Source organism: Diadema antillarum, unplaced genomic scaffold, assembly GCF_040938485.1.
Source record: "Diadema antillarum isolate AM-2024a unplaced genomic scaffold, OU_Dant_1.0 seq00001039_RagTag, whole genome shotgun sequence".
Taxonomy (NCBI): Eukaryota; Metazoa; Echinodermata; class Echinoidea; order Diadematoida; family Diadematidae; genus Diadema; species Diadema antillarum.
In genome coordinates this window covers 55,563-82,768 of record NW_027271870.1, presented here as the reverse complement: position 1 = coordinate 82,768, position 27,206 = coordinate 55,563, and the positions used below count along the sequence as shown (strand labels likewise).

Sequence of the window (27,206 nt, the reverse complement as noted above, 5' to 3'; positions counted from 1 at the left end):
GGTGGTTTGTTAGAAGTCCTGAAAACGTGAAGATACTCCTCAAATTCAATGACTTTCAGCTTGTCGACTCTGCTTTCCTTGAAGCCTTCGAAGGCCCGAATGACTATGGTGAAACTCTACTGCGTGCAGAAGGGTCCATCTTACCAGGCCCGGTTCGCTCACCTGGCAACAACATGACCATCAGCTACGTTACCGACTCCAGCGTCGGAGGACGAGGGGCCAGGTTTACAGTTAGTAGCGTGATGTCGGGAAATAGTACACGTGAGCCTTTTGATACTACATTCATTTTGAAAGTGTTGTATACGACCTTTGAATAAAGATAAGTTAATTATATTATGACAAAATATCTTGTCATCTTTAAAGCGTATGTTACACAATAATCATTGCAGGTGTAATACAATTGAACACCTGTTGAATAAGAGGCCAGAATTTTTGAAAGTTTTCAACGTTTAAGTCTTCATAAGCTTTATTTGTCTGATCAAACAATATATCTTTTCTCTCTCTTTCTCTCTCTCTCTCTCTTCTTTAAGACACAAAAATAGATTAAGAAACATTAACGGAGGTGTATGGGATAGAAGTATGGAACACAACATGAAATAATAAAGCAGGGAATATATAAATTCATTGGAATGAGCTTCAATGGATTAGATGTGATTCTAACATACACATGTTTAAGCATAATATAAATCGAAGTACAATTGTATTCGGAAGTTGCTGTTCTGTTCCAATTTGTAATAAGGAGAGTTGTAACAGGAATATTTTCTATAGGATGTCTGACAGTCGTTGACAGTCGCTGTCAGGCAGTCAATGAACAGCCTTGATTCTAGAATACACACACACACACACACATCTACAGTCAGAAAAAAAAAATGAGAGGAAAGTGCTTACAGGGTGCCATGGTTTTAAAGGAGGGGTTAAACGGAGACGAAAATGTAGAGATATTAAGTCTCTGTTAGGCTACTATTTTCAACATTTGATTTTGTGTATCCCACCAAAAAAAAAAAAAAAATGCTAATGGCACTCTAGGTGGGTGTAATATAAAAAATACAACATTATGTTTTTTATATCTTTGCACCCATAAACTACAATTATGTTTCTACAATTGAATGAAATTTTATGTGATATCGTCCAATAATCACAAAGATATGAGCATTTTTTCATTACACATCAGGAAACATTTCCATCCAAGTTTTGTATTAAGTAGTAAGTGTAGCCAGGTTCAGCTAGTCTGGGTGCCAGAGGCTGAACCTTGTTTTACCGTCCACCAAATGTTTTTTTATGGTTTTGCCCTATTTCGGGGGTGCTGAATCCGAATCTGGATGATCCAACTCTTTCATCCTTGAGGATTTTGAGATATTCAAGATGGCCGCCAAAATGGCCGCCAAAATGGCCGCCAATACCGGAAATTCCCCCGTATTTCCTTCAAATGGTGAGAAATTGAAAACAATTGATGGTGTTACCCTATTTCGGGGGTGCTGAATCCGAATATGGATGATGCAGCACTTGCATCCTTGAGGATTTTAAGATATTCAAGATGTCCGCCAAAATGGCCGCCAATACCGGAACCACGTACGTGTATTTCCTTCTAAATGGTGAGAAATTGAAAACAATTGATGGTATACCCTATTTCGAGGGTGCTGAATCCGAATCTGGATGATGCAAATGTTGCGTCCTTGAGGATGTTGAGATATTCAAGATGGCCCCCAAAATGGCTGCCAAAACCGAAATTCCCAATCATTTCCTTCTAAATGGTGAGAAATTGAAAATAATTGATGTTTCTACCCTATTTCGTGGGTGCTGAATCCGAATCTGGATGATGCAACTCTTGCATCCATGAAGTTTTTGAGATATTCAAGATGGCCGCCAAAATGGCCGCCAATAAAAACCGGAAATTCCCATTTATTTCCTACTAAATGGTGAGAAATTGAAAACAATTGATGATTTTACCCTATTTCGAGGATGCTTAACCCGAATTTGGGTGATGCAACTCCTGCGTTGTTGAAGGTTTTGAGATATTCAAGATGGCCCTTAAAATGGCCGCCCAAGACGGAAGTTCCCATGTATTTCCTTCTAAATGGTGACAATTTGAAAGCAATTGGTGTTTTTTATCCTATTTTGAGTTTCTTGTATCCGAAACTGCGGGATACAACTCTTGCATCCTTAAGGGTTTTGAGATGATATAGATGGTCGCCAAAATGCTCGCCAAAACGGAAATTCATAATAGACCCCCTATTTCCTTCTAAATGGTATAAAATATAAAATATTTGGTGGTTTTACCCTATTTTGAGTTTGCTGAATTTGAAGCTCCAGGATACAGCTCTTGCTTCATTAAGGGTTTTGAGATGATAAAGATGGCCGCCAGAATGGCCCCAAATGGCCGTCAAAATTGAAAATTTACATGTAAGCCAGGCTGACACTTGCACGATTTTGTGGCACGACTCGAGTCGTGCCAGTGGGAAACTAGTCGTAAACTGGCGTGAAGTGTGCGTAAAACCCGTCGTGACCGCGTGCCATGTCGGGACGAGAATTTTGAAATGTTCAAAATTTTGGTCACGACTTGCCACGACAAAATCGTGGCCAAAAGTCTTGCAAGTGTCAGCAGGGCTTAGGCTGACACTTGCACGACTTTTGGCCACGATTTTGTCGTGGCAAGTCGTGCCATTTTGGGGCACGAACTGGGAGGCTCCCGCACTGTTCACGACTAGTTCACGACGAGTTCACGACGAGTTCACGACGAGTTCACGACGAGTTCACGACGAGTTCATGAATAGTTCACGAATGCGTGCCCATCAGTGTCCACATTGACACGAACTGGCACGAGTTCACGCATAGTTTGCGCATAGTTTGCGCATAGTTTGCGCATAGTTTACGCACTTCCCGCATTGGCACGACGAGTTTGCGCAATTCGGACGGTGTCGTGCCGACTTGGGCACGCCATATAAAAAGGAGGCCTCCCCAACCCCTGGTCATTCTTGGATTGGCTGTGGAAGAGACCACCTTCTGAATGCCAGAGACACAATCATTGCAGAGAAGAGAAGATGTCTATACCTGGCAGCTGCTCTAATAGGGCCATTCTCCGAAAAAGTGTGCAATTACAGTTGTACAAATGACAAAAATTCATTATCAAAGATTTCATTCATGTTTTATCAATTCAGAAAGTTTGATTCCTTAGGAATACAAAACAATCAATGGGTGATTTTTGAAAGCTCATATTCTTTTCTAGAAACATTTCCAAACGCAGAGTCCTTATTTACATGTTATATAGTACCATATATCAGCTACGTTACCAGAGGTAACATCTTAGAAAATCGTTGATTGTCTGCTTATTTCTCGCTTTAAAATGGCAATGCTTATGTAAAACTACAAGCTTAAACATAAACAAACATCATGAAAACATTTTGGAGTCAGCCGTGATCTAATGTGTAATAAATATGATCCTGATTTATAAAGTGAAGGCTAAACAAAAAGCAAGAAAATAACTATATTTCGACTTAAAATATGTTACCCTAATTTTACTTTGTACCTGCATTTGAATTATATCAATAATCTCATTGATTATGTGTGAAACATCACGAATAAGTATTACACTTCTCATAAATAGCAAATACCAGGTAACATCTCTGCTAGATTAAATACATTCTGGATCGGAAGAAGAACGGTGTGTGGTAGCGTATCTGACGCATCAAAAGTTCCGTTAGCATACGTTTCAGACCAAACACCAATCATGCCAATAAATTCATTTTTACTTGTAAGAACATCACAATGTGACTATTTTCGTTAAAACACCGCATTTCTAAACGTAAACAAAAATGATTTCGTCATAGGTAGAAGATTAGATAACCCTTCGACAAACCTTTGAATAATACGTGAAATACGAGAACCAAACAAGCACAAATCCACAGTACTTTTTATCTGATATAGTTCCAAAATTTTGTAATTACATGGAAGACGGTAAAAATGAAGTTGGAAAAGATTTCTATGCATATGATACGCCCAAAATTCAATTTTCCTTTGTTCCTGTCCGTAATAAATTAGGTCTCACGAATCGACAAACGATGGTAACGTATTTGACAAAGCATTTATGTTTATTGACACATTTAACTACCGATTTACATGTACATCAAACCCAGATCACTCAATCATTTGATTAAAAGAAGCCTGAAACAAAACGTTAGACGTCATTAATCCTATAGTCATTTTCAGAACATTGTGCAACAAAGGAAGTGCTCTTGACTTTTAACCATAATGCTGAGCGCATTTTATGTAGATAAGATGCAAAATTATAATGAACAAAAGTATAGAGCGTTCATGTAGCCTCGTTTGCTGTGAAGTTGACAGCATAAGGTGGGTACCAGACTTCAGCCCTTAAAAGTCCTAGGTTGATTTCTACAGACAAAAATTTATTGTGGTATCCAAAACGCTCACACACACACACACACACACACACACAAAACCTCAACAAAGCATAAATAAAATGGATTTCTAACATATCTGACGGCACTTTTTGTAAATGCCATAATTCTAAGGGATAATATTATAGTTCTGGTTTAGATGAGAATTCAGTTTTTAACCTTTTGCAAGATAATCAAAATCCACTTATACTTACGAAAAGTTTATTTGATGAAAATTGGTTTAGAAATGGCTGAGATGTCCATAATAAAGTAAAAGGAAGATGCTCAAATAGAAGTAGATCGGCCATCACACTTTGTTAGGACGTCTTTCTTTTACTTTATTTTGGATATCTTGGTAACTTCAAAACCGATTTTTCATTAAATAAACTTTTAATTCCTTTTAGAACTGCATGTTTTCTTATCAAGTCGTATAGAGCACAATGTCAACCGGTTAAATCCGCGCATAAAAGCGCGTCGCGCTTACCTTTGCTGCGCGATACATTTCATTGGTAACATATCTGACATGTTTGATGGTAACGTATCTGATGGGCCGTTACCGTTCTCACACTATCATTTACAAAAGTATTAATTTTCTTCAGCAATTTCTGCTGTGTGATTAATTATTACCTTAAGTATTCAAAAGTACCGGAGCTTTGCTTTCATATAACAGCATACTTTTTTTCCTAAATGAAGCAAATTTTAAGTATAAGTATCTGATATCAGCTCATCGTAACATTAGGTTTCCACGGCTTCAACGGCCACGCTGCGACGCGCACCAATTCTTGAACATGTCGTTAACTACTCGTGAACTCGACGTGAGCTGTTCATGAACTATACGTGACAGTCGTGGCATGGCGCGCACTGCCACGCACTGACACGCAAATTCAAATCAGTTGAGCGAATTTGTCAAATCAGCCAAAAGTTATTGGCATCCAAAATGACTGTTACGATGGTATTATACAGTGTACTGAGATATTCCGATATGTCTGAAGTGGAACTTTAACACGTAGTTGGGTGTTGTTTTTTTTTCACTTCACTTTATTTTCATACTTCTCATTTATGAACATTACAACAGAAACCAGACAAGTTCTTTTACCTTGTGAACAATGTGCAGAAAACAAACAATATACATGGTGATAACACAGTAATTACATGTAATGATAACTGGTCAAAATCGAAATCGAAATGGGGTTGATCAAAGAGAAGTATGACGGGACCTACATGAAAGCTAGCTTGTTTGGCTGTAAGCCCCGAGTAATCAGTGTTTGTGAAAAAGAAACGGAGAACGGATAGAAGACCAGAATGATGATGTAAGGTTGCCAAATTTTATGTAATAAAAAAGAAGAAGAAAAAGAAGTAGAAGAAAAACAAACAAACTATACATTAATATGAACTTACTGTGACCGAGCCATCATTATTATACAGCCTACTTTGGTGTATATACTATAAACTATTGTTGCATTAAAACTTTCACCAGGATATGATCAGTAAGACACAAAAAGTAACATGTACAACTATTAAGCCATTTGGTGCCTGCCGTCAAGCTCTGCATAGAAGGTTAGAGAGGGGCAGAGGGAAAGAGGAAGAGAGGGAAACGAAGTAGAGTGTGGAATTGCTAATGATGAATTCAGAGAGCCCCATGGCAAGACCCTAAATGGAATCTGTAACGTGTTGACAAAATGTTTGATTGGACAATAACATACCACAGTATTACATAAGACATTACGACTGTTCAGTGTCTGCAAAATATGCACTCAATAAAAACTCTTTTAATTTACGTTTAAAGGAATATAAAGACGAGCAGCTTGTTATTTCGGGGGAGAGGTCATTCCAGTATCTAGGGCCCGTATACATTATCGTTTTTTTAGCGAAAATTGTTCGAGTACGTGGAAGGTGAAATGCGTCACTTTGGCGGGTAGGATAATTATGAATCAAATAGTTTTTTCTGAACATGCTAGTAAAAACATCCGGTAACTCGTTGGCAGAAAATTTGTACATAAATATGCCGACGTTGTAACTGAACAGATCTGATATTTTCAGTATTTTATTTTTCAAAAATAAATCATTCGTGTGGGACAAATATCCGACATGGTTGATATTTCTGATGGCACGTTTTTGAATACGGAACAGTATATCAAGAAGATTTCTAGTTGCATTCCCCCACACAAGAATACCATAGTTAAGGTACGGAGTAATCAAAGTAGAATAAAGATTAAGCAGAATTTGACTTGGAAAAACACTCTTAAGTTTATTAAGAACACCCGTATTTTTAGAAAGAATATTACTTAAATAACTAACGTGGGATTTCCAAGATAAATCACTATCAATAAAAAGCCCTAAAAATTTTATACTACTGACTTGATTTAATTCAGTTTCATTAAACTTAATATGAAAAGGAAGGGTTTTAAGACTATTGCTAAAAAGCATACAATGAGTTTTATCAATATTAAGTGACAATTTGTTGGCGTATATCCAAGATTGCACAGATTTAAGTTCTTTATTCACTGTGTTAACAAGAGTATAAGGATCTCTGTGTGTAAAAAACAGATTGGAGTCGTCAGCAAAACATATAAAGGAAAGAATTGGCGAGGAACTAGGAAGATCGTTAATGTACAAAATGAACAATAGTGGGCCTAGTAAGGAGCCCTGTGGAACACCACATGAAATTAACTTTAACTGAGAATCACGGCCATTTATACTCACAAATTGTTTTCTGTTTGATAAATAATCTCGAAACCAGTCCAAAGCCTTCCCACGTATACCATAATGTCGTAGCTTGTAAATCAAAATATCGTGGTCAATTGTGTCGAAGGCCTTCGAAAAATCAAGAAAAACTCCAATAGTGTGGGAGACATCATCTATAGCATGAGCAACTTTATGGATAAAAGTGAGTAAGGCATGGGTCGTACTGTGGTTTTCCTAAAACCAAACTGGGAGTTACAAAAAACTTCACACTTTTCGAGAAATTTGTGTGTGCGCGTATCTACCAACCTTTCAAGAAGTTTTGAAAATGAAGTTAACAAAGATATAGGGCGATAATTTGTCACAGATTCTTTTTGTCCTTTTTTAAAAATTGGTACTACTTTAGCTATTTTCATTTTTTGTGGAACTATGCCAGTAGATAACGATAAATTAAAAATGTGTGTTAATGGTATAACTATTTCATTAATGATGTTTTTAAGGAGAAAATTGGTGATTCCATCACATCCAGAGCTTTTCTTAGTGTTCAAGTTTTGCACGATATCTTTGATTTCTTCTTCAATGACAGGTTCAAAAAAAAGAGACTGCTGATTCTGGTCTTTTAGAAAGTAATAAAAATCAGTATTTGAATGCGGAATACTGCTGGCAAGATTAGGTCCTATGCTTACAAAGTATTCATTGAATACTTCTGCCACATCAGCTTCATCTTCAATGTACTTATCATTATTAATAATATGCCTAGGTGGTTCGATGTTATTTTTAGTGTTCAGCGCTTCATTTATCACCTTCCACGTACTCTTGATGTCATTTTTATGCTTGATAAATTGCTTTGAAAAATGCATTCGTTTGGCTAAACGTATGGATGATGTAAGAACGTTGCGATAATGCACATACCGAGACCGAGTTCGACTGTTAGGATCACTTCGGTATTTGTAGAAAAGATCATTTTTACGGTTAATAGACCTCAGGAGAGATTTCGTAATCCATGGTTTCTTTGGAACCTTTTTACGGTTTAAACGAGTAAATGGCTTAACGGGTATAATGGAATTGAATGCGGATGATAATATTTGTGAAAAGTGTTCAAAAGCTAAATTTGCATCACTTTGGTTATTAACAATTGACCAATTAACGGATCCTAGTCTCTCCCTAAGTCTATTAAGATTAGTTTCTGACATTTCTCGAAAACCAGAATTGGGCGAATAAAAAGAGGCATTACTTATGTTAACATTGGGCAGAACAGCGAAAATCGGAAAATGATCGGATACATCAGACACTATTACACCAAACGTGATATTGGAAAGAGAACTATTAACAAAAATGTTGTCAATTAGAGTTGCTGTGACATCTGAAATTCGAGTGGGCTTCTTTATAAGAGGTGAAAAGGACTCGGATAACATCACATTGAGGAAATCTTGGCATACGGAGTTGGTATGACAGTCTAAAAGGTTGAAATTGAAGTCACCCATGATGAAACAACTTTTATTCTCCAAATATTTATCAGCTAAAAGTACGGATAAAGATTCAATAAATTCAGTGGGGCTTGTATTTGGAGGTCTGTATATTTCACCGACAACAATACTTTTTCTATTTGGAACCCTAATTTCAATGAAAATACTCTCAATAACTTCAGACATTAAACTGAATTCGTCTAAGAGTTCATAATTCAAATTCTGAGTGACGTAAAGCCCAACTCCGCCGCCTTTTTTACCTGCCCTGTTTTTTGTCAAAAGTGTGAAGCCATCAATGGTAAATAGCGAAGAAGGTGATGTTTCATTTAACCAGGTTTCACTGATTCCGATAACCTGACTATCAAATTTAACTTGATTCACGAACATATTGAATTGATCAAAGTTTTTGTTTATACTCCTTATGTTAAAGTGCGAAATAAAAAAATTGGTTTGGATTAGAATGAGATAATGAAATTATGTCGTCTTCAATGTGGTATTCTGTAGGTGGTGTTTGACGACTGGTGTCGTTTACATCAGAATCAAGTATCAGTTCGTGAGCTTGTGAGTTCAAAAAACTAATTATATCAGGGTTCTTACCCTCTTCGCTATTTGTGGCATGTACGGGTACATCCTCTTTGTCTTGTGCATAAGCAGACATAACAACGATTCCATTATTCATATCATTCACACTATTTGACTCAGCCATTGTGAAAAAGTTTCAGAACAGTGGGTATTACATAAACTTGTTGACACAAAACTCTGCTTTTGAACTTGTTTGCTGCTTGCTGTTTAGGGAGAAGACGACATTCACCTGTCTGAGTTATATAAGATGCTTGAGTAGCTGGCAAAGGAATGTCTTTAAACAAAACATGAGCAAGCATTATGCGTAAACCAAGCTTGAAGTGCGAGTACGATTTTTGTCTTGAGGTAGGGATTTCACGGGATGATTTACGAAGAAAAATACCTGTGTTTGTCAGTACAAGCAGCAAGAAAACTGTATAAAAAGCAGGGAGAGACACTGGAATGACTATTTTCCCCTTTGAAGAAATGTGACACATTTGAGTAGCTACGTACGTACAGACATTGACAGCAAAAATGTCGGTTGTACGGTTACAACCAGAAAATAAGAAACACTTGAAACATGTTAACAGCTTGTGTTCACTGGGTGTGGAATAATGACAGGGGGTGTGAATTTGGCTACTGGAGTATCTGCATACCAGAAAAAGAAGGGACAAGTTCATGTGGTCACAAATAAGAATTGTGTCGATACATTTTGTGCTATTATCATAGGCATTTAAAAGTGCACGCTTGGCACACATATAAAAGAAATTAAAAATCTTTGTGGAGCTTGCGTTTGGCATTTCAACATAGATATACCTTCTATAAAAAACAGAAGGAATAAATGACGTTGAACATAATGTGCATAGATCAAAACTTACTATATCAAACAAGGTAAACGCAACTGTCTCAACCTCTGAGAACAGAAGCAGGAATACCATTAACACGAGAACGGAATTATACATTTCTTTAACCGATTCCAATAGAGACAATTTGTGGTCACCCCTCCCTCCTATACATGTGAACAGAATGACGAGCAGAGATGACATTTTCTTTTTTCCTCTTGTCAACCCTTTTCTATTGTAAACAAGGAAAAAAAGCATTATGATACAGATTCTGAATTACATATTACTGGTACAATGTACCCAATGTCATTACTTTTTGGTTGCTGTTGGAGAAAAAAACAACAACAGCAATAAAGTTGGAGGTAATGTATTAAAGTCATTCATATTGGGTTTAATATAACCTGCAGTTGAATGCAACAAGATTCATGTCAAGCCATTTACGTACATACCAATGCACAATCCGTGAAATTGTGTAGAAAAAACAAATATTACATTATTTCACAGCATTAGGCGAGTCGTTGAACATAATTTGATAAGGGTAAAATAAATGACAATTATCCGGTTACAACGACTGCCTTGGTAATAAGACACCAGTGGGCTACAGCACAAAACACACTGCTCAAGTATTGTTGCAAACTGATTGTAATGGTGTGGCTACGTATTTCGAACTGAGTATGATTAAGGTGTGAAATACGAATTACCTGCGAGACCTATTAAGGACGACGTTCGTTCGTGTCAAAATCAGTTAAAATTACATATTTCAGATGGACTTTTATAATGTGAAACGATTTTACTGGGAAGCATACTATGGACGACGTCCGTTCATGTCCAAACCAGTTGTGAATTACAAATTAGATTTGGTTAACAAGCTGGTTGGAAAACGTACTGTAGACGGTGTTCGTACGTAACAAGATCGACTAGTTTGGTATACACAGCGTTTAAATACAGAGTCACAGGTTGCATCAGCACCTTTCAGATCAAGTTCATTCTTCTCGTAAAAGTGATAACAATGTAAATCAGTATCAAAGCTCAGTTGTGTAGTAAATGAGGTTTAGAAGGGCACGTACATTTTATGTGGACTTCTTCAAAATAAATGTGGAATGGTGAACTAACCAGATAAGTTGCGCTAAGAGTTTGCGATAGGGGATTCGTCGCTTACCGTAAACGCTGTAGTTTTGTGCTGATAAATCCTTGGGTCACATGAAGATGTTTAGAGGGAAAAAAAGCAGAAAACTAACGAACGCAGTAGATGACTTAGCCGAAGATTGGAATGAAGATTTAATCTTTGTATTGGTTCCACACTGCTGTGCCTCTTTCCTTCCAGTAGAGCAGCACTCTGGTACCAGCCACTGATATTTTGGTGGAAACATTTCTTTCCTTCCTCATGTTGTACGCGATTTTCGCGAGGGAACTTCTCGTAGCTTTAAGGGCGGGTGGGAGATCCGTGCGAACGGTTATTCTGCGGGTTTCCTGCGGGTCAGTGGCAGCTGAGGCGTTGGCTGACCGTGGCTGGCGCTGGCGTTGGCGCTCATTAAACGCAGCGAGGACTTTATTTCTGTCCTTCATGTAGACAAATTTTGCGATGATGGCGCGAGGGGCTGGGGCTTGGGGAGAGCCCTCGTTGGGTTGGGTGGGTGCATTGCGTCGGGGAAGTCGATGCGCATTGACCAGGGCGATGGTGGCGGCTTCGTCGTGGCTCAACCCTAGGTAGACAAAGGTATCTCTAAGCAGATTCTCCACGTTTTCGTCGGGGGTTTCCTTTATTCCGTAGAACAGTAGGTTCATGCGACGACAGTAGATTTCCATCAATGTCAAACTGTCCTGAAGCCTAGAGATTTCTTCCGCCGTTTTTTTCTCTACCTCTGGAAGCCTTTTTTTCTCAAGTTCGTCGAGCCTGGCGGAGTTCATCGATGTAGAGTCTCCCAGTTCAGAAAGTTTTTTATTGATAGTGCCAATCTCCTGTGAGAGTGCATCAAGCTTAGCACACACAGTTGATGATGAGCTAGTTATGCTTCGCTGAATGTCTGCTAGCGTTGGCTCGGTAGGTTCGGCATTACCGCTGTCTTGGGGTCGCTGGCTCACCTCTCCCCGGGCATGTTGGGTAGTGGGCACTCTATCCTTGCTGGTTTGTCGCGTAGTGCGGCTCGCCATTTTTGCAATACAGCACCTTGAGAACGATGAAACTGTTCAAATTTGGGAATTTTCAGCTTTCCTTGGAAACTTCGTTTCAACGAGAGTCAACAGTTTTTGATAGACTATCAAAATGAGAAAAACATAGGGTTAAGCGGTACAGCTTCGTCAGGGATTTGGGAAGAAGAAATGGGGCGGTGGCCACTATCGGAGAGAGTTAGCGATCCACGTCCGTCTCCATCGGTGTCTGCTTCTTTGTTCATAATACCGGCCACCTAACGTTTTTCTATCAATAGAAACGTGAAAAATCTCACAATTTGCCTGTGATTTTACTCACGTGTGGAGAAAATACTCCGGATTCACAAGCACGCACTGAAAATGCGATCTGAGGTACGCGCTCTTAGATGGCGGCTTCGAACGCGTGGGGTGTCATTTTTTCCGCACTCAGTTGCCCTGCTCATTTCAACCGACCACCCTGCCAATACGTATAAAGGGCACTTAAATTCGTTTTTTCGACAGGCTGCTGTTTTTTTTCTAGCCGTCATTTTCCCCCCAATAGTATTTGAATATATTCTGAATCCTTCGATGTTACTTTTGAAGGACTGTTTGATGAATTTGAATTGATTTTCATTAGGAAACTTTTCATCGTAATTGAAAGAAATTAGATGAGGCGGTTTGTTTTTTCACATTCATTTCTCGTTTCTGCATCAACTCGTACGGTCGTAGCGGGCGACAAAATGTTTATGTCATGTGTATGTGTAACGTGTGTGCACGATCGTACAAGCGGCGGTGACAACTTAGCGGTCAAAATCGTCAAATTTATTACGGAAGAATACTCTACATCTAACAACTAGTCAGCAAAGGTAGGCCTAGCTATATGTAGTTACACGATAAACCTTATTCGATTTTGCTAAATTTCGGTAATTTAGAGGGAATAATTAGTTGTTTTCCCCACATTTTACTCGGTAGAGTAGCCCAGTGAAGAATCGAACACCGTTGCGCGTAGACCCATGCGTACATTTTCTTTCTGTACGCGCAATGCCATTATAGTGCGCGGTCGGCCGATATGGACCCGGTCGGTGTGTTGAACACCTACCATACTGGAAAAAAGAAATGATATTGACATCATACTGAAACATACAAACACAAAGATACGACTGAAAATTTATTTACGCATAATTGTTTTAAAATAATGCTTGTGGTCGAAAATAATATGGCTCCACAGATGTGAAGATAATCCTTTTCGGCTATCAATAGAATAAAATTAAATTATGGCATACTGGTATTTGGTGTTGAAACTTGTCTTGTATTCTGATGAGTCTCGCCTCGTATCCTTATGAAACTTGTCGCATATTCTGATTACGTCACTGGAAATGGTTGCATCTATGACCACTATAATATATATCAATAAGGGTAATTTCAAAAGCACTCTGTGCGATTATGATATTCGTAAGTACTGGGTTATCAACTATTACCTTACATGTTGTCGTTTGTTTTTTATTCAGTTTTTTTTAACGGCGCGTTACCTGTGAATTTTCTATCCCCTCGTGTGTGTTTGTAAAAAAAAAATTGAAGCATAACTATAAAAATGTTCTAACTCGTGTCTTCAACAATGTCATTAAGACCAACAATATAAACCAATTAACCAATTTCAGTGATCATGGATGAAGAGATTAAAACTGCTCATGGATTAAGACAGGTAATGTTGGATAATCTCAGTAAACTTCTCTACATCACTATCACAATATGATTTAGATGGGAATGTCTTGTCCATTGATTGTTATTGTTCAAAACGTATCCATGATATTATGTAGAGGAAACATGGTAATCTTGCAATTATTCAACCGCATCTGTAGTCTTGCAGGGTTCATTGCTGGCACACGTGCATCGTACCAACTCAAATGTCAAAGATATCCGGTAGAGCTGGTTTCACTGTATATACAGCAAGTTCAAACTGTGCCATTGATGAAAACCTGAAATCGTTCAGCACAAAAAAAGGCAAAACCATCGATTGTTATCAATTTCTCACCATTAATATACGAAGGAAATACATAAGAATTTCCGTTTTGGCGGCCATTTTGGCAGCCATCTTAAATATCTCGATGTGCATCATCCAGATTCGGATTCAGCACCCTCGAAATAGGGTAAAACCATCAATTGTTTTCAATTTCTCACCATTTAAAAGGTAATACATAGGAATTTCCGGTTTTAATTGGCGGCTATTTTGGCGGCCATTTTGGCAGCCATCTTGAATATCTCAATACCCTCAAGGATGCAAGAGTTGCATCATCCAGATTCGGATTCAGCACCATTGAAATAGGGTAGAACCATCAATTGTTTTCAATTTTTCACCATTCAGAAGGAAATACACCAGTACATGGGAATTTCCGGTTTTGACAGCCATTTTGGCGGCCATCTTGAATATCTCAAAACCCTCAAGGATGCAGGAGTTGCATCATCCAGATTCGGATTCAGCACCCCTGAACTAGGGTAAAACCATTAATTGTTTTCAATTTCTCACCATTTAGAAGGAAATAATATGGGGATTTCCGGTTTTGGCAGCCAATTCTGGCGGCCATCTTGAATATCTCAAAATCCTCAAGGATGCAACAGTTGCATCAAGATTCGGATTCAGCATCCTCGAATTGACGGTAAAACCATCAATTGTTTTCAATTTCTCACCATTTAGAAGGGAATACGTGGGAGTTTCCGGTTTTGGCGGCCATTTTGGCGGCCGTCTTGAATATCTCAAAACCCTCAAGGATGCAAGAGTTGCATTATCCAGATTTGGATTCAGCACCCCCGAAATAGGGTAACACCATCAAAAAACATTGGGTGGACGGTAAAACAAGGTTAGGCCCAAAAAGTGGCTTTGGCACCCAGACTACTAAGAGGATTTGTTATCTATTCAAGTGGTGCAATATCTATTCACGTTCATCCACGGGCGTAAATCTGCAAGGATTCTCTTTTGTTCAGGACATGGGGATGAATTATTTATTAATTCCCCTCTGATGAATAGAAATTCTTGCATTTTTACACCCGTGGATTCAGTGATACATGACAAACAATAGAGAGATGCATTCGCTGAAACAGGGGTCTCAAATTCTGACCAGTGTAAGCTATCATCTTGACCAGGACACATCTCATAACATACCAAAGATATCATGACAATTTTCTTAAACCATTTTTTAAATATAAATATAAGTATGGGCCCGCAGGTTGTGGGCCCAAAATGTAAAAAGGGAGATAAAATAAGAGTGAATGAAGACGTAATTTGACTACGTACTTTATTCAACGTTATAATGAAACTTCGATTGAGAGGGTTTCTGATGAGTGCAGAAAGAAGGCTCATATCTCTGTGTTCAATGGACCATATTCCATAAAACTTAAGCCAGTTGTATGAAATGAATGCTAGTTTAAGATTATAAAACTATATACAATATGATTTGTTAATTTCAAATTATACTCATTTAGAGCACCATTAGCATTTTTTGTGGGACACGCTGGATAGTATACCCTTCTAAAATGACGTTTGACCTCCCATGCACCACGCCTGTCAGCCTGTATAGCCACTTCTGTGAGCTGTATTGTGGGATAACTGCATACCCTTATCTATCACATTATTAACCCATTTATTATCATGTCTGCACCTCGAAGGGAACTATCTCGGGTTGCCCGTCGGTCCGTTCCATCCCTACGATATCAGAAAAGAAAACAATACAAAAAAAAAATCGAAATGAATTTTCTTGGCACTTGACCAAAATATGCTATTATAAAGAGTTAACGAGCTGATTAGAGTTTAGGCAAATCGTCTCACGGTCACCGGTCAATGGTCACAGAACTTTGGCTAAAAATGACATTTTCAGCTGTAACATTATCCAAGAATGTCCAGTAGTGGTATAATTTGGCTGAAAGGGTAATGCATAGATAATATTTTCCAAGAATATACTTATAATAGTTTAAGGTCAAGGCAAAAGAAAATATTCGTGCTTTTGCCCCCCCCCCCCAAAAAAAAAAACAACCAACAACAACAAAGATAATACTTTCCAGCCATTGCTTCAGCAGTAATTATATGCGTTGTTGTATTAGGTAAAAATATGTTGATATTAAATTTTGTTAGCATGTTAGCATGTGCATGACTATAGTGGGTATACGTAGAGGTTCAAGACGAAAGGTCAAATGGGAAATATCATACCATATATGAGAATAGAAATAGAATACACAATTGCCTGGATTAAAAGGGGTGAAGGTCACCCAAATCTAGATGTAATGTTACTTTTCAGCTAGAAATATCTCTAGGTATAGGTAAAATAATAATGTTATTACGTGATATACATACATATGAAGAGAGGTTGGAGAAGGTCAGTCCTCAGCAGACGGTCAAGATTATTCAAATTGATGAAATTATTCTTCCATCGAGCTATTTTTTTAATGATTAATTGAATTGCCCTATATCGAGGTAATTGCCCATCGTACGGACGTTTGTCATTTTCATCGATGTAGGGCAATTTGTCAATCAGTTGAGGTGAAGATCATATTAGAGAACTTCACCAGAATGTATACATATGAAGAGCTTGCAACCAAAAGGCGCTAAATCCATAGAAAAATTATGGATTTAGCGCCTTTTGGAAGCAAGCTCTTCATATATATTAAAGGACATGCTCACACGACACGATGTATAGTGACTGAGTGGGAGGCATCCCACTCGACTGTGTGCGCTGATCGCATTGTCCTTCTTTCAATATTGCAACAGATACGCCAACAGATACCCACGTTATCTGCAACGGCTCATCAATGACGGTTCTTATCGACAAAAAACTTATCCAGGAAGGCAATGAGAACAACGTTCATTTTGAGGATCAGTCGTGCAGTGGCTTTGAGTATGACTCTCGTACGGTGGCGCTTTACACAACCTATGACATGTGCCTGACTAAAATGACGGTGAGTTTGTCGATAGGTCCTCTCAAATTGAGGGCGCTTTTTACCAGAAACAAAAATGCATATATAATTATGTTGATTGGGGATGCAACGATATTGGCAGAACACATCAGCGAAGCACGTCACGCACCGATGCACCTCATCGTATACATCCCGTGTATACGATGTGCACTGCACTTCCCGTTGCACCATGATAGGCCATTATTGCGTAATGTCACTCATTGTAAATGGATTTTGATTTTGGAATAGATGACCAACAGCTAGTCAACCACACAAGCCAGTATTTCACTATCAATGAATTCAACAGTCATTTTTTTTTCAATAAGGCAAATCAGATTTGTGCTAATTTCAGTTTAATTCACCTTAATTCAAGAAGCTTAACTAAAAATTTTGATACGTTTGAACTATTTTTAAGTTCCCTCAATAATTTTTCATTCTCCGTTATAGGAGTCACCGAAACATGGTTGCACACCAATTCCCCGGACCTATTTGGCATTGAAAATTATAATTTCATTCGTAATGACAGAAAGCATGGCATAGGAGGTGGGGTTGCCATGTACGTTAATAATCAAATTAGATTTAAAATTCGAACTGATTTGGGTATTCAGGGAGCAGAAAGTTTATTTATTGAAATCTTAAATGATAATGAGAAAAATATTATAGTTGGTACCATTTACCGTCCTCCACAAAATGACGTTCAATCTTTTATTGACAACTTCGACCAATGTGCTAACGAAATTTTTGGAGAAAGAAAATCCATTTTTTTGATGGGAGATTACAATATAGATTTATTACAACCCACCCATTTCCATGACATATTACTTTCCAACTCACTGCATCCCCACATCAATAAACCTACCAGAATAAATAACACCACCCATAGTAAAACATTAATAGATAATATACTGTCTAATGTTATAACTGAAACCTGTATGAACGGTATTCTTTATTCAGATATATCTGATCATTTACCGATTTTTATGATTAATGATAAATCTGTAATAATTCCAATACGTCGCCAACCCAAACAATTATTTGAAAATGTATCGAAATGAAACGCAACAAAATATTGATTCATTGAATCAAGATTTATTCGAAGAACAATGGAATGACGTCTTTGAACTCCAAGATGTCAATTCTTCCTACGAAATTTTTTTTACAAAAACTATTAGATTATTATGATAAACATATTCCTTTAACTCCCAAAGTAAATGGAAGGAAAAGAGCTCGGCAACCGTGGATTACTCAAGGTCTTATACATTCCATTCTTACTCGAAACCGTCTTTATAAAATATCTCTGAGGAAACCTACTCCTGAAAACGTGAAAAGGTATAAAACATATAGAAATAGATTAACTTCTTTGATTCGAGTTTCACGTAAATCATATATTTCAAATAAACTCGAATCTAATAAGGATGATAAAAATGCTCTTTGGCGGATTGTTAATGAAATACTCAAAAAGAAATCTACGGAATGCCCTGATAGCATTACCCATAATGATAAAGTTATTACTAATCCTGATCAAATTGCAAATATTTTAAACAATTTTTTTAGTTAATGTTGGTCCTTCTTTAGCTGCATCTATTCCCATAAATGATATCAAAAATTATAAAGATTACTTACCTGAAAGTAATCAAAACTCTTTTTTTTACTCCAATAAATGAATCAGAAATTATTGATATTGTTCGATCTCTGAAATGTAGTAATTCCTGTGGGCCTGACAACTTAAGGGTGAATTTTTTGAAAAAAATAATTTACCCCTTAGCAGCCCCTCTCACCCATATATTTAATTTATCCTTACTTAACGGTGAGTTTCCAGACTCTTTTAAAATCGCCAAAGTTATCCCCATTTATAAAAGAGAAGATCCATCATTGGTGAAAAATTATAGACCCATCTCATTGTTACCTGCAATATCGAAAATTTTAGAAAAATTAGTTTATAAGCGTCTCTCCTCGTTCATGATTGAAAATGAAATATTAAATGTGAATCAGTTTGGTTTTAGGAAAGGATTTTCTACCGATTATGCTATAATCAAATCTGTTGATAATATTATTGATGCGCTTATTAAAAAGGAACACATAATTGGAGTTTTTATGGATCTTAGTAAAGCATTCGACACTATTGATCATGATATTTTATTTGAAAAATTACATAATTATGGCGTGAGAGGGATTACTTTGTCATGGTTTAGAAGTTATCTAAGTCATCGAAAACAATATGTTGCATTTAAATCCAGTCATTCGTTCCATTTGAACGTGTCATGTGGTGTCCCTCAGGGATCTATCCGCGGGCCCCTACTTTTCTTGATTTATATTAATGATATCATTAATTCCTCTCCTCGTTTAAACTTCATTTTATTTGCAGACGACACCAATGTTTTTTATTCCCACAAGGATATTGTAACATTGGTTGATACATTTAACATGGAATTAAGTAATATTTCGAAATGGTTTAGAAGTAATAAGCTTTCATTGAATATTGATAAAACATGTTTTATACATTTTCATACGCTTCAATCCCAACCCACCCTTCCTCAAAGTATTTCTATTGATGATATAAACATTGCTGAGAAACATTCAACCAAGTTCCTAGGAATGACCCCTAGATAACAATCTAACTTGGAATACTCATGTCCAGAATATTATAACAGCAATATCTAAAGCAACTGGTGTGTTAAGGAGAATAAAATACTTAATTAATGATCAAACTTTAATGATGTTATACAACACCTTATTTCTACCATATGTAATGTACTGTAATATCGTATGGGGCAACTGTAGCAAAACCAAATTGAACACATTTTTTCTTCTTCAGAAAAAGGCTCTTCGTATATGCACACATTCAAATTTTTTGGCTCACACTGATCCCATATTTTATCGCCTAAAAACTCTGAAGGCCCATGATATACATTCATACTTAACTGCTATATTTATGTATAAACACATTCGAAATTTATTACCATTTTTCCATAATGCCCTAGTAACTAATGATCATATTCACTCATACCCTACCCGTCGTTCCCATGATTTTCATTTAAGTAATCCAATGCTTTTACTTGCTCAAAAGTCGATTAGACATCACGGTCCGGATACATGGAACACTCTTCCTGAGGAGTTGCCTCCTTGTTTTTCATTCAAAGCAAACTTAAAGAAGCATATTTTATCACAGTATACTTCAAATACAAATTAAGCACGAATAATTTATATGACTTATGTTGGTCTCCCGATAGTAGCAACATCGTAAGTCATTCCCTCTTCCAGCAAACCAATTTTATCATTCCAAATCCCAGCCTATCTGCCCCTGTGCACTCTCAAGCACTCGCACGCACATTCACCACCATCACACATCAGAGTTTATTTTCCCCTGCTATCTTCGCAGCAGAATTTGTATTGTTTACCAATTTACCTACCTACCTTTTCCTCGGGCCGGCCATCTTTTCAAGCAATGCTTACAATGGCGGCCCTCTGCATTATCATTTCTTAAATATAATATTGTTATTGTAATCCCAGCTGCATAGACATGCATACTGTGATATCATTAATTTCCTTTTATATCGTTGTTTATGCAAGTCAAACGACTCTGTTTCAAATATACTTTGTATGTTTCCCATGTTCACGATTATTCAATTTATGTATATATTGATTTGCAGAAAATAAAGTATCTATCTATCAAGTTTGAGGAAAATCAGACAATACGTTCAAAAGTTATGAATGTTTCAAGTTTCGGTGCCGCTATCGCTGGATGAGCAGATTAGGGTAGCCTACATTTTTTTTGTGTGTGTGACACCCCGTATATATAATAGTATGCAAATACACACACACACGCACACATACACTCGCACATATATTCAACCTATTTTCACTGTTGTAGCATAATAAAAGAGCATTCGACTTGCCTTTTGAAAACGGGGTTTAACCCCCCCCCCCTTGTAATATGCTTGAAAAGCGCCATCGTGTGCTCAGACCCAAGCAGTATGTTCTTAGCACTGCCAATCATTGTTTAATGGTCTTTTTTTGCCCCCCCCCCTTCACAAAAAAAAACCACACACACACTATATCCGGCCCAGTAGCCCCTTTAGTAATTTTTACATTAGCGCCAAACATTTTACAAGGCAAGTCAGTACGATGATATTGCACACTGGTAGTACTGAGAACTGCGTATCAACAGGAGTCAATCAATAATGAAACACATACTTGTAACATAAGAAGTATATCGTTAGTTTATCACTTTGGTTTCTCCTTGAATGCTAGGTGACGGACGACAAAGTCATCTACTCAAACCTCGTGACGTACTACTCAGCTCAGGCCATCAACGGGACAGTTATCACGCGCGATAAAAACCTACAAATATCTGTGCAGTGCGAGCTAGATCGACGTCAGCTCCTAGAAGAAAGTTACCTTCCAGTCATTGGCGTCATTACATACAACGAAGCTGGTTTGGGGAACTTTTCTCTCAGCCTCGATCGTTACAGGGACGATTCCTTTGACGCGTCCATTACCGGCGACCAGTCCGAAGTGGAACTGGGAGACCCACTCTACTTTGCTGTCGAGTTGATGTCCGTCGGAGGGCTAGCTGTGTTTATTGAGAACTGCTGGGCCACCCCGACCCCGTACCCCAACGGCAATAAACGCTATGTCTTTCTCGCTGATGGGTGAGCTATCAGTATCTCACTCGCTTTTCAAAGTCAGAATAAAATCGATTCTATCTAAAGTGGAGACATGCAATTTCCAGCAATCACCCCACTTTGGACATAATGCAATACGGACGGCTTAGCTGGCAGTGTAAATCATGACGCAAGCAATTACCAAAGTATACGATGACAAAATAAAACACGTAGTACTGAAATTTCAGTTGAAATAGACACAAACAGAAACTACTCAATAAGTGTGGTCTATTGGATTTTGCACTACTTTCAAGTAAATATATATCTATATATATTTTTTTTTCGTTAAAACCCTTCAAGGGTTTTTTTTGTCCGTTTGTCCTTGATCAACACACCAGATGTAGTCCACAGCGTTTACTTTCGTTAGATAACTGGTAACTTTTTGGTAAAGATGGGTTAACTTCAATACCGATGGATTGAATCCAAATGCATCTTGTCGATATGATACAAGCCACTAAAACTTAAAAGCCTGGACGGAATGCCTCATACATGATCCGCAATACTTGCCCTTTAATGTGCAGTTTATTCAAAGTGACGGAGTTCTAGTAGGCCCCACTTTTGTGCATATTATTATGCTTTGTATAAAGTATTTTTAGCTATACAATTACAATGCCGAAAAGCCCTGTATAAAGATCAATAATCATTATTACGGCTATCATTATTACTATGTGCATCCTTCCTGTTATCGTACGTTTATTTTGTATGTCAGATGTGCAGAGGATCCTACACTCCAGATTCTATATCACAGCGATTCATCATTTCAACCGTTCATCATCGATGCATTCACGTTCATCGAGGAAAACCCTGAGGTCAGTAGAATTACGGTACCGGCTTTTAAAATGGGACAGCGAGAAGTTAACGTCTCAGAGCCCACTTGACACTGGAAGACTTCCATGCATGAAGTTTACCGTTAATACTCAATCTTCTTAAATAGCTTAAAGTAAACAAAATTGATGGTAAATTCTGTCTGGCTCTCAGATCACTTGTAACATTTACGTTTATGCACATTTTAGTAGGGCAGATTTTATATGAAGCAAAATTGGTCAAGATATTCAGATCCGGCGGAGAGTGTGAATTTTTGCATATTGGGTATTTTGGGGGGCTGATTTCAAAAATTGCCGGATCCGAGCCATTTTGAATTTAAATATGGCCGCCTCGACAAAATGTACAAAATCCTATCTCGAGTTCTGAATGACGAGTGACGCTGAAATTTTTTGCAAAGAGGTATTTTAACATGTTTGGTTAAAAAAATGAAATAATGTGATGTGATGTGTGTCACAAACACTATGCCCGTCATTTTGAATTTAAATATGGCTGCCAAGACAAATATCACAACTAGCATTTACGGGCATGCAAAAAAAGTGCAGCGAATAGAAATAAAGCATAATGCACTTTCACTGACGTCACAATGTAAATCAGGTTGCTTAAATTACAATTTATTTATGCCAGCCACAGATTGCCAATTGTGACTAATAGATATGAGTGAATTGAACATTGTGATCGAGTTTTGTAATTTATTGTATGTAATTTCAAAAGACTCGGCGATGAATTTCACACATGAAATAAATTCACTAAGTCCTAGTATAGAATAAGATCAAACTCTAAAGGGCTTTTTACACTTGTAAATTTTTGCTTAGTCCCGTACCAACGGTGGAGCTAAGGGGGGGGGGGGGGCCTTAGCCCCACCGTTGGTACGGGACTATCCTTAGCCCACTTTCTGTTTACACTCGTTTTTGCCAAAGTGGGCTAGCCCCACCGATAATCCCGTACTACCTGGCACTGCAAAATAGCAGGGTTAGCACCGCAATTGCGGTGCCAAGCAAGTGAGTGTAAACAGAACGAAAAAATAATCCGGGGCTAAGCGACGGAGACGAAGTCCGACCCCCACTGACCAATCAGAAACGAGGTAATCAAGTGCTGCCGGTGCGTGCGTGTACGTGTACAGTGCACAGCGTAATCATGAATATTCATGTGGTTTGGATTCTTTGGAAAGTACCGGACTAAGAAATACGAGTGTAAAAAGGTCAATTTTCTCCTTAGCCCCGGACAAGAGCTTAGTACGGGACTAATTGGCGAATGTAAAAAGCTGAAAAAATTGGTACGGGACTAACGATAGTCCTGGGTCAGAGAAAGTACGGGGTCAAGAAACACAAGTGTAAAAAGGGCTTAAGATGCCCCGATAATTCAATTCCTGAAATCGTAATGAGTTGATGAATTTAGCCAAATTTTGAAGCTCTGCAAGAAATGATTATTGCCTAATTTAGATTGTTTTATGTTAATTTGTATTTACAACATTTTGCTTTATATTATTGAAATTGCTTTTATCTGTGTTATTGTCGCCCTGCTATTCAAATTCTGTTTTTGTTTTTGTTTTTCCTGCTTTTTTTTCTCTCTCTCACTCTCTTGGATAATGCATCATTCTGTATATTCTGTAAATTACATGAATTTTTCTGCATTCTTCATACACAATTCACATGTTATGACTCATTTTATCTGTTCAGCACGATGTTTGTTCAAATTTTCTTCAGTACCCATACTTTTGGTGACATAAGAAAAAAAAGCATTCATTGCCAATGTCATTGTCATTGTCACAAACCCCAGATAGAGATTTTCAACACTCTTGAACACTTTTCAACAAATGGCAACCACATAGGAAAATTCAAATTGGTTGTCGTGCAGCTTTTCAGATATGTAAAAAAAGTCATATTATCATACTTTTATGTATCAAATTTCAATAGCCTAATTGTCATTCAGAAATCAAGATATATAGGAATCTTTGAGGGCGGCCATATTGGAACTCAAAATGGCGGCAGACCCAGTGGTCAGATCTCTGAGATCTGGCAATTTTTGAAATCAGCGCCCCCAAAGACCCTAATATTCATAAATTCATACTCCCCACCGGATGTGAGCGTCTTTTTCACATATCGACTGTCCCACCATTTATGTTGCTTAGGTCTTCATTCACTGTGAGGTGCTCGTGTGCGACAGCGATGATCCAACCTCGCGCTGCGCTCAGGGATGTCAGTCACGACGCCGTCGCAGCGGGCGGCAGTCCCGCGGCACGAGGTCCGCTTCACATCTCATTTCGAACGGACCTCTCTCCCTCAGGAGGGAAGGCATCTCTGGCACGGACGAACATCCAGCAGGTAGAATTTGGTATCTGCTTCTTACTGCGGTTTCAGTTGTTGCAATCATGTTGCCAGCTATCTTAAAGGTATAATTCACTATTTGAAGATGAAACAAAAATCCAGTATTTTAGTGTTTTAAAATAGTTCTGAAATATGAGGTAGGGATAAAAACAACCACTGTAAAAATTTGGATCGGTTAACTCGATTGTTAAACATTGTTAAATATTAAATATACAAAATATGAACAAAAGTTATAATAAAGATGTTTCCAGACTAAACTGCCTATAACGCCTACAGTTACGGTTTATTGAGAAAATACATATATCTCCTTGTATTTTAGACTTTATCGTGAAAACTGTATAATTATGATATGATGTTTTGTGGTAGAACAGACCTACACATGTGCATTAAATGTCGTATCTGAAAAAAAATCACTATTACCAAAGGTAAACGGGACCTTTAAGCATGCTTCTTGTCCAGGCTACGGATCCGTTTCGGACATTGGTACACCTTGGTCCCGTTGCATAAAACTTTTTAAGCAACCTTAAAAAATTCAGGTTGGGATTTGCCAAACCTGAATTTTTTAAGGTTGCTAACCTAAGAATGTAAAATCCGTTGCATAAAAACTCTGGTTGGGAGCTTCCAACCGGAATTTTGTGATTTCAACCAGAAAAAAAATCCGGTTGGAGTTTTATGCAACGGGCCCCTTTTAAATTCGATGGGTGCGGGTTCTTCTCACTATGCATTATGTCTATAAACATATTGATACTGCACTACTGCATTATGCATTTCTTCCTTCACTTAGACTCTTGAAAAACTCTATCACAGGAGCAATAAGTTAAAGTAATGATGGTCAGGACCATTAAGTATGCAAGACAAGATATCACGTTCACTTTCAGGTTCTTTTGGATTCTGCAAGTTCATTTCCTAATGTCCACTTCGTCATCTTTATCTTCTGACTTTATCAAGGTCATGAAGAGTGGATTCCAAAGAAAGGAAAACATGGAAAGGTTCTCATATCGAGGCTTCATTTCCTTTTAACTAATATTTGCAAGAATCTTTCCTATATAGCTGCTAGGTCGCAGTTCTCATTCATATAATCTATATGCATGATAATATTTGCCATCATAATTATGAACCATCAGTCTTGATTTTATTGGTCTTGGTTTTATTGCCCTATAGAGGCGCAAGTTATTATGATGTAAATTATAGTATCATGTTTTTAAACTCAACAACATCCAAATCGAAATTTTCCGGACTTCCCTTACTCTAACATCCCAGGATTTCAGTTTACTGGTCTGATGGTTGGCGCAGCCGGAGGAGCCGCGGTTGTCTTGGTGTGCATGATGGTGTTCGCGGTTGCGGTCTTCGTCTTCGTAAAGTCCTATCAAAGACCTGCTCCAGGCGGCTATCTACGCCTACCCGTGGATGACAACGACAATGAATAACGCTTCCCTTTGATATGAAACCGTTCTCTTCGCTTTACTGTCATAAACGTGTGTCAAAAACCTCTTGACAGCAAAGATGATAGGAGAACATATAAGTTGGAATTCACTGTTAAACTCTCTAATTCCACTGTAGAGCAGACAATGGCAGAGGGGCGGGAAATACTGAGATAACATGATACCGTGCCTATAGACTCTTTGCGTCTCCCTCACATGTTAGAAAGTAACCAGACAAAAATCATGAATGAGATTTTAAAAAAAGCAACCTCATCAAGCTTGCGTAATTAGAAAAGTTTTTAAAGAAGTTTTTGAAAAGTAATACCCCCTCTTTGTACCTCACAAGAATATCAAAAGAGCGAGAAATCGTTAATGCTGCAAAGGAAATCATACAGATAAATCTTGGTATTTGTTCTCAAAACATTTGATGTTTACTGCTGTGTTCTTAATATTTTATTCTTGCTAACCAATAGACACGTCATGCAAACCTATACGCAACCACACATGTCCGGGCACACACACACACACACACACACACACACACATCTAGACACACAATGATTCTGGTTTCGTTGATTTTTATGACACAAATGAGTAGATCTGTATAGTCTGAAATTCACAAAAGTAATCACGGAAAGGCGTTACCCAGACTCCAAGAACCAAATTTTCAATGTATTCACTTACTTCATTCATAATTATTTCTATTTTTTCCCCAACGTGACATTCGGTTGGGATATTTCACCCTTGTCAATAAACTTGTTGCTTGCGTATAGCTTATAAAAAAATGTATGGGTTTTGTTTTTTACGAACATTGAACCATGAATGAACTCTTAAAACCACGTGTGTCCAATGAAAAATTGTTTCGATGAATATGACGTGAGACGTTCACATTGATTCAGAAAGCTAGGCAAGTTACTTTAACTAGATATTCTGAGATCTGAGTTCTGAGATGGCCATGGCTG

The 27,206-nt window shown here is 37.8% G+C and overlaps 1 protein-coding gene across 1 annotated transcript; it reads left to right on the top strand.

Moving 5' to 3' along the window:
- Positions 1-16,866: 16,866 nt before the first annotated feature.
- LOC139742941 (ZP domain-containing protein-like) lies at positions 16,867-26,250 on the top strand. The gene is made up of 5 exons (XM_071653449.1): positions 16,867-17,013; positions 21,262-21,662; positions 22,384-22,483; positions 24,628-24,820; positions 26,084-26,250. Exons 1-5 carry the CDS (start codon positions 16,867-16,869, stop codon positions 26,248-26,250), a joined length of 1,008 nt encoding a protein of 335 aa, XP_071509550.1.
- Positions 26,251-27,206: the final 956 nt, after the last annotated feature.

Coding starts and splice junctions, on each gene's coding strand:
- LOC139742941 (XM_071653449.1), top strand. CDS start 16,867: ATGACGGTTCTTATCGACAAAAAACTTATCCAGGAAGGCAATGAGAAC. Junction 17,014..21,261: donor TGTGCCTGACTAAAATGACG/GTGAGTTTGTCG, acceptor CTTGAATGCTAG/GTGACGGACGACAAAGTCAT. Junction 22,484..24,627: donor TCATCGAGGAAAACCCTGAG/GTCAGTAGAATT, acceptor TATGTTGCTTAG/GTCTTCATTCACTGTGAGGT.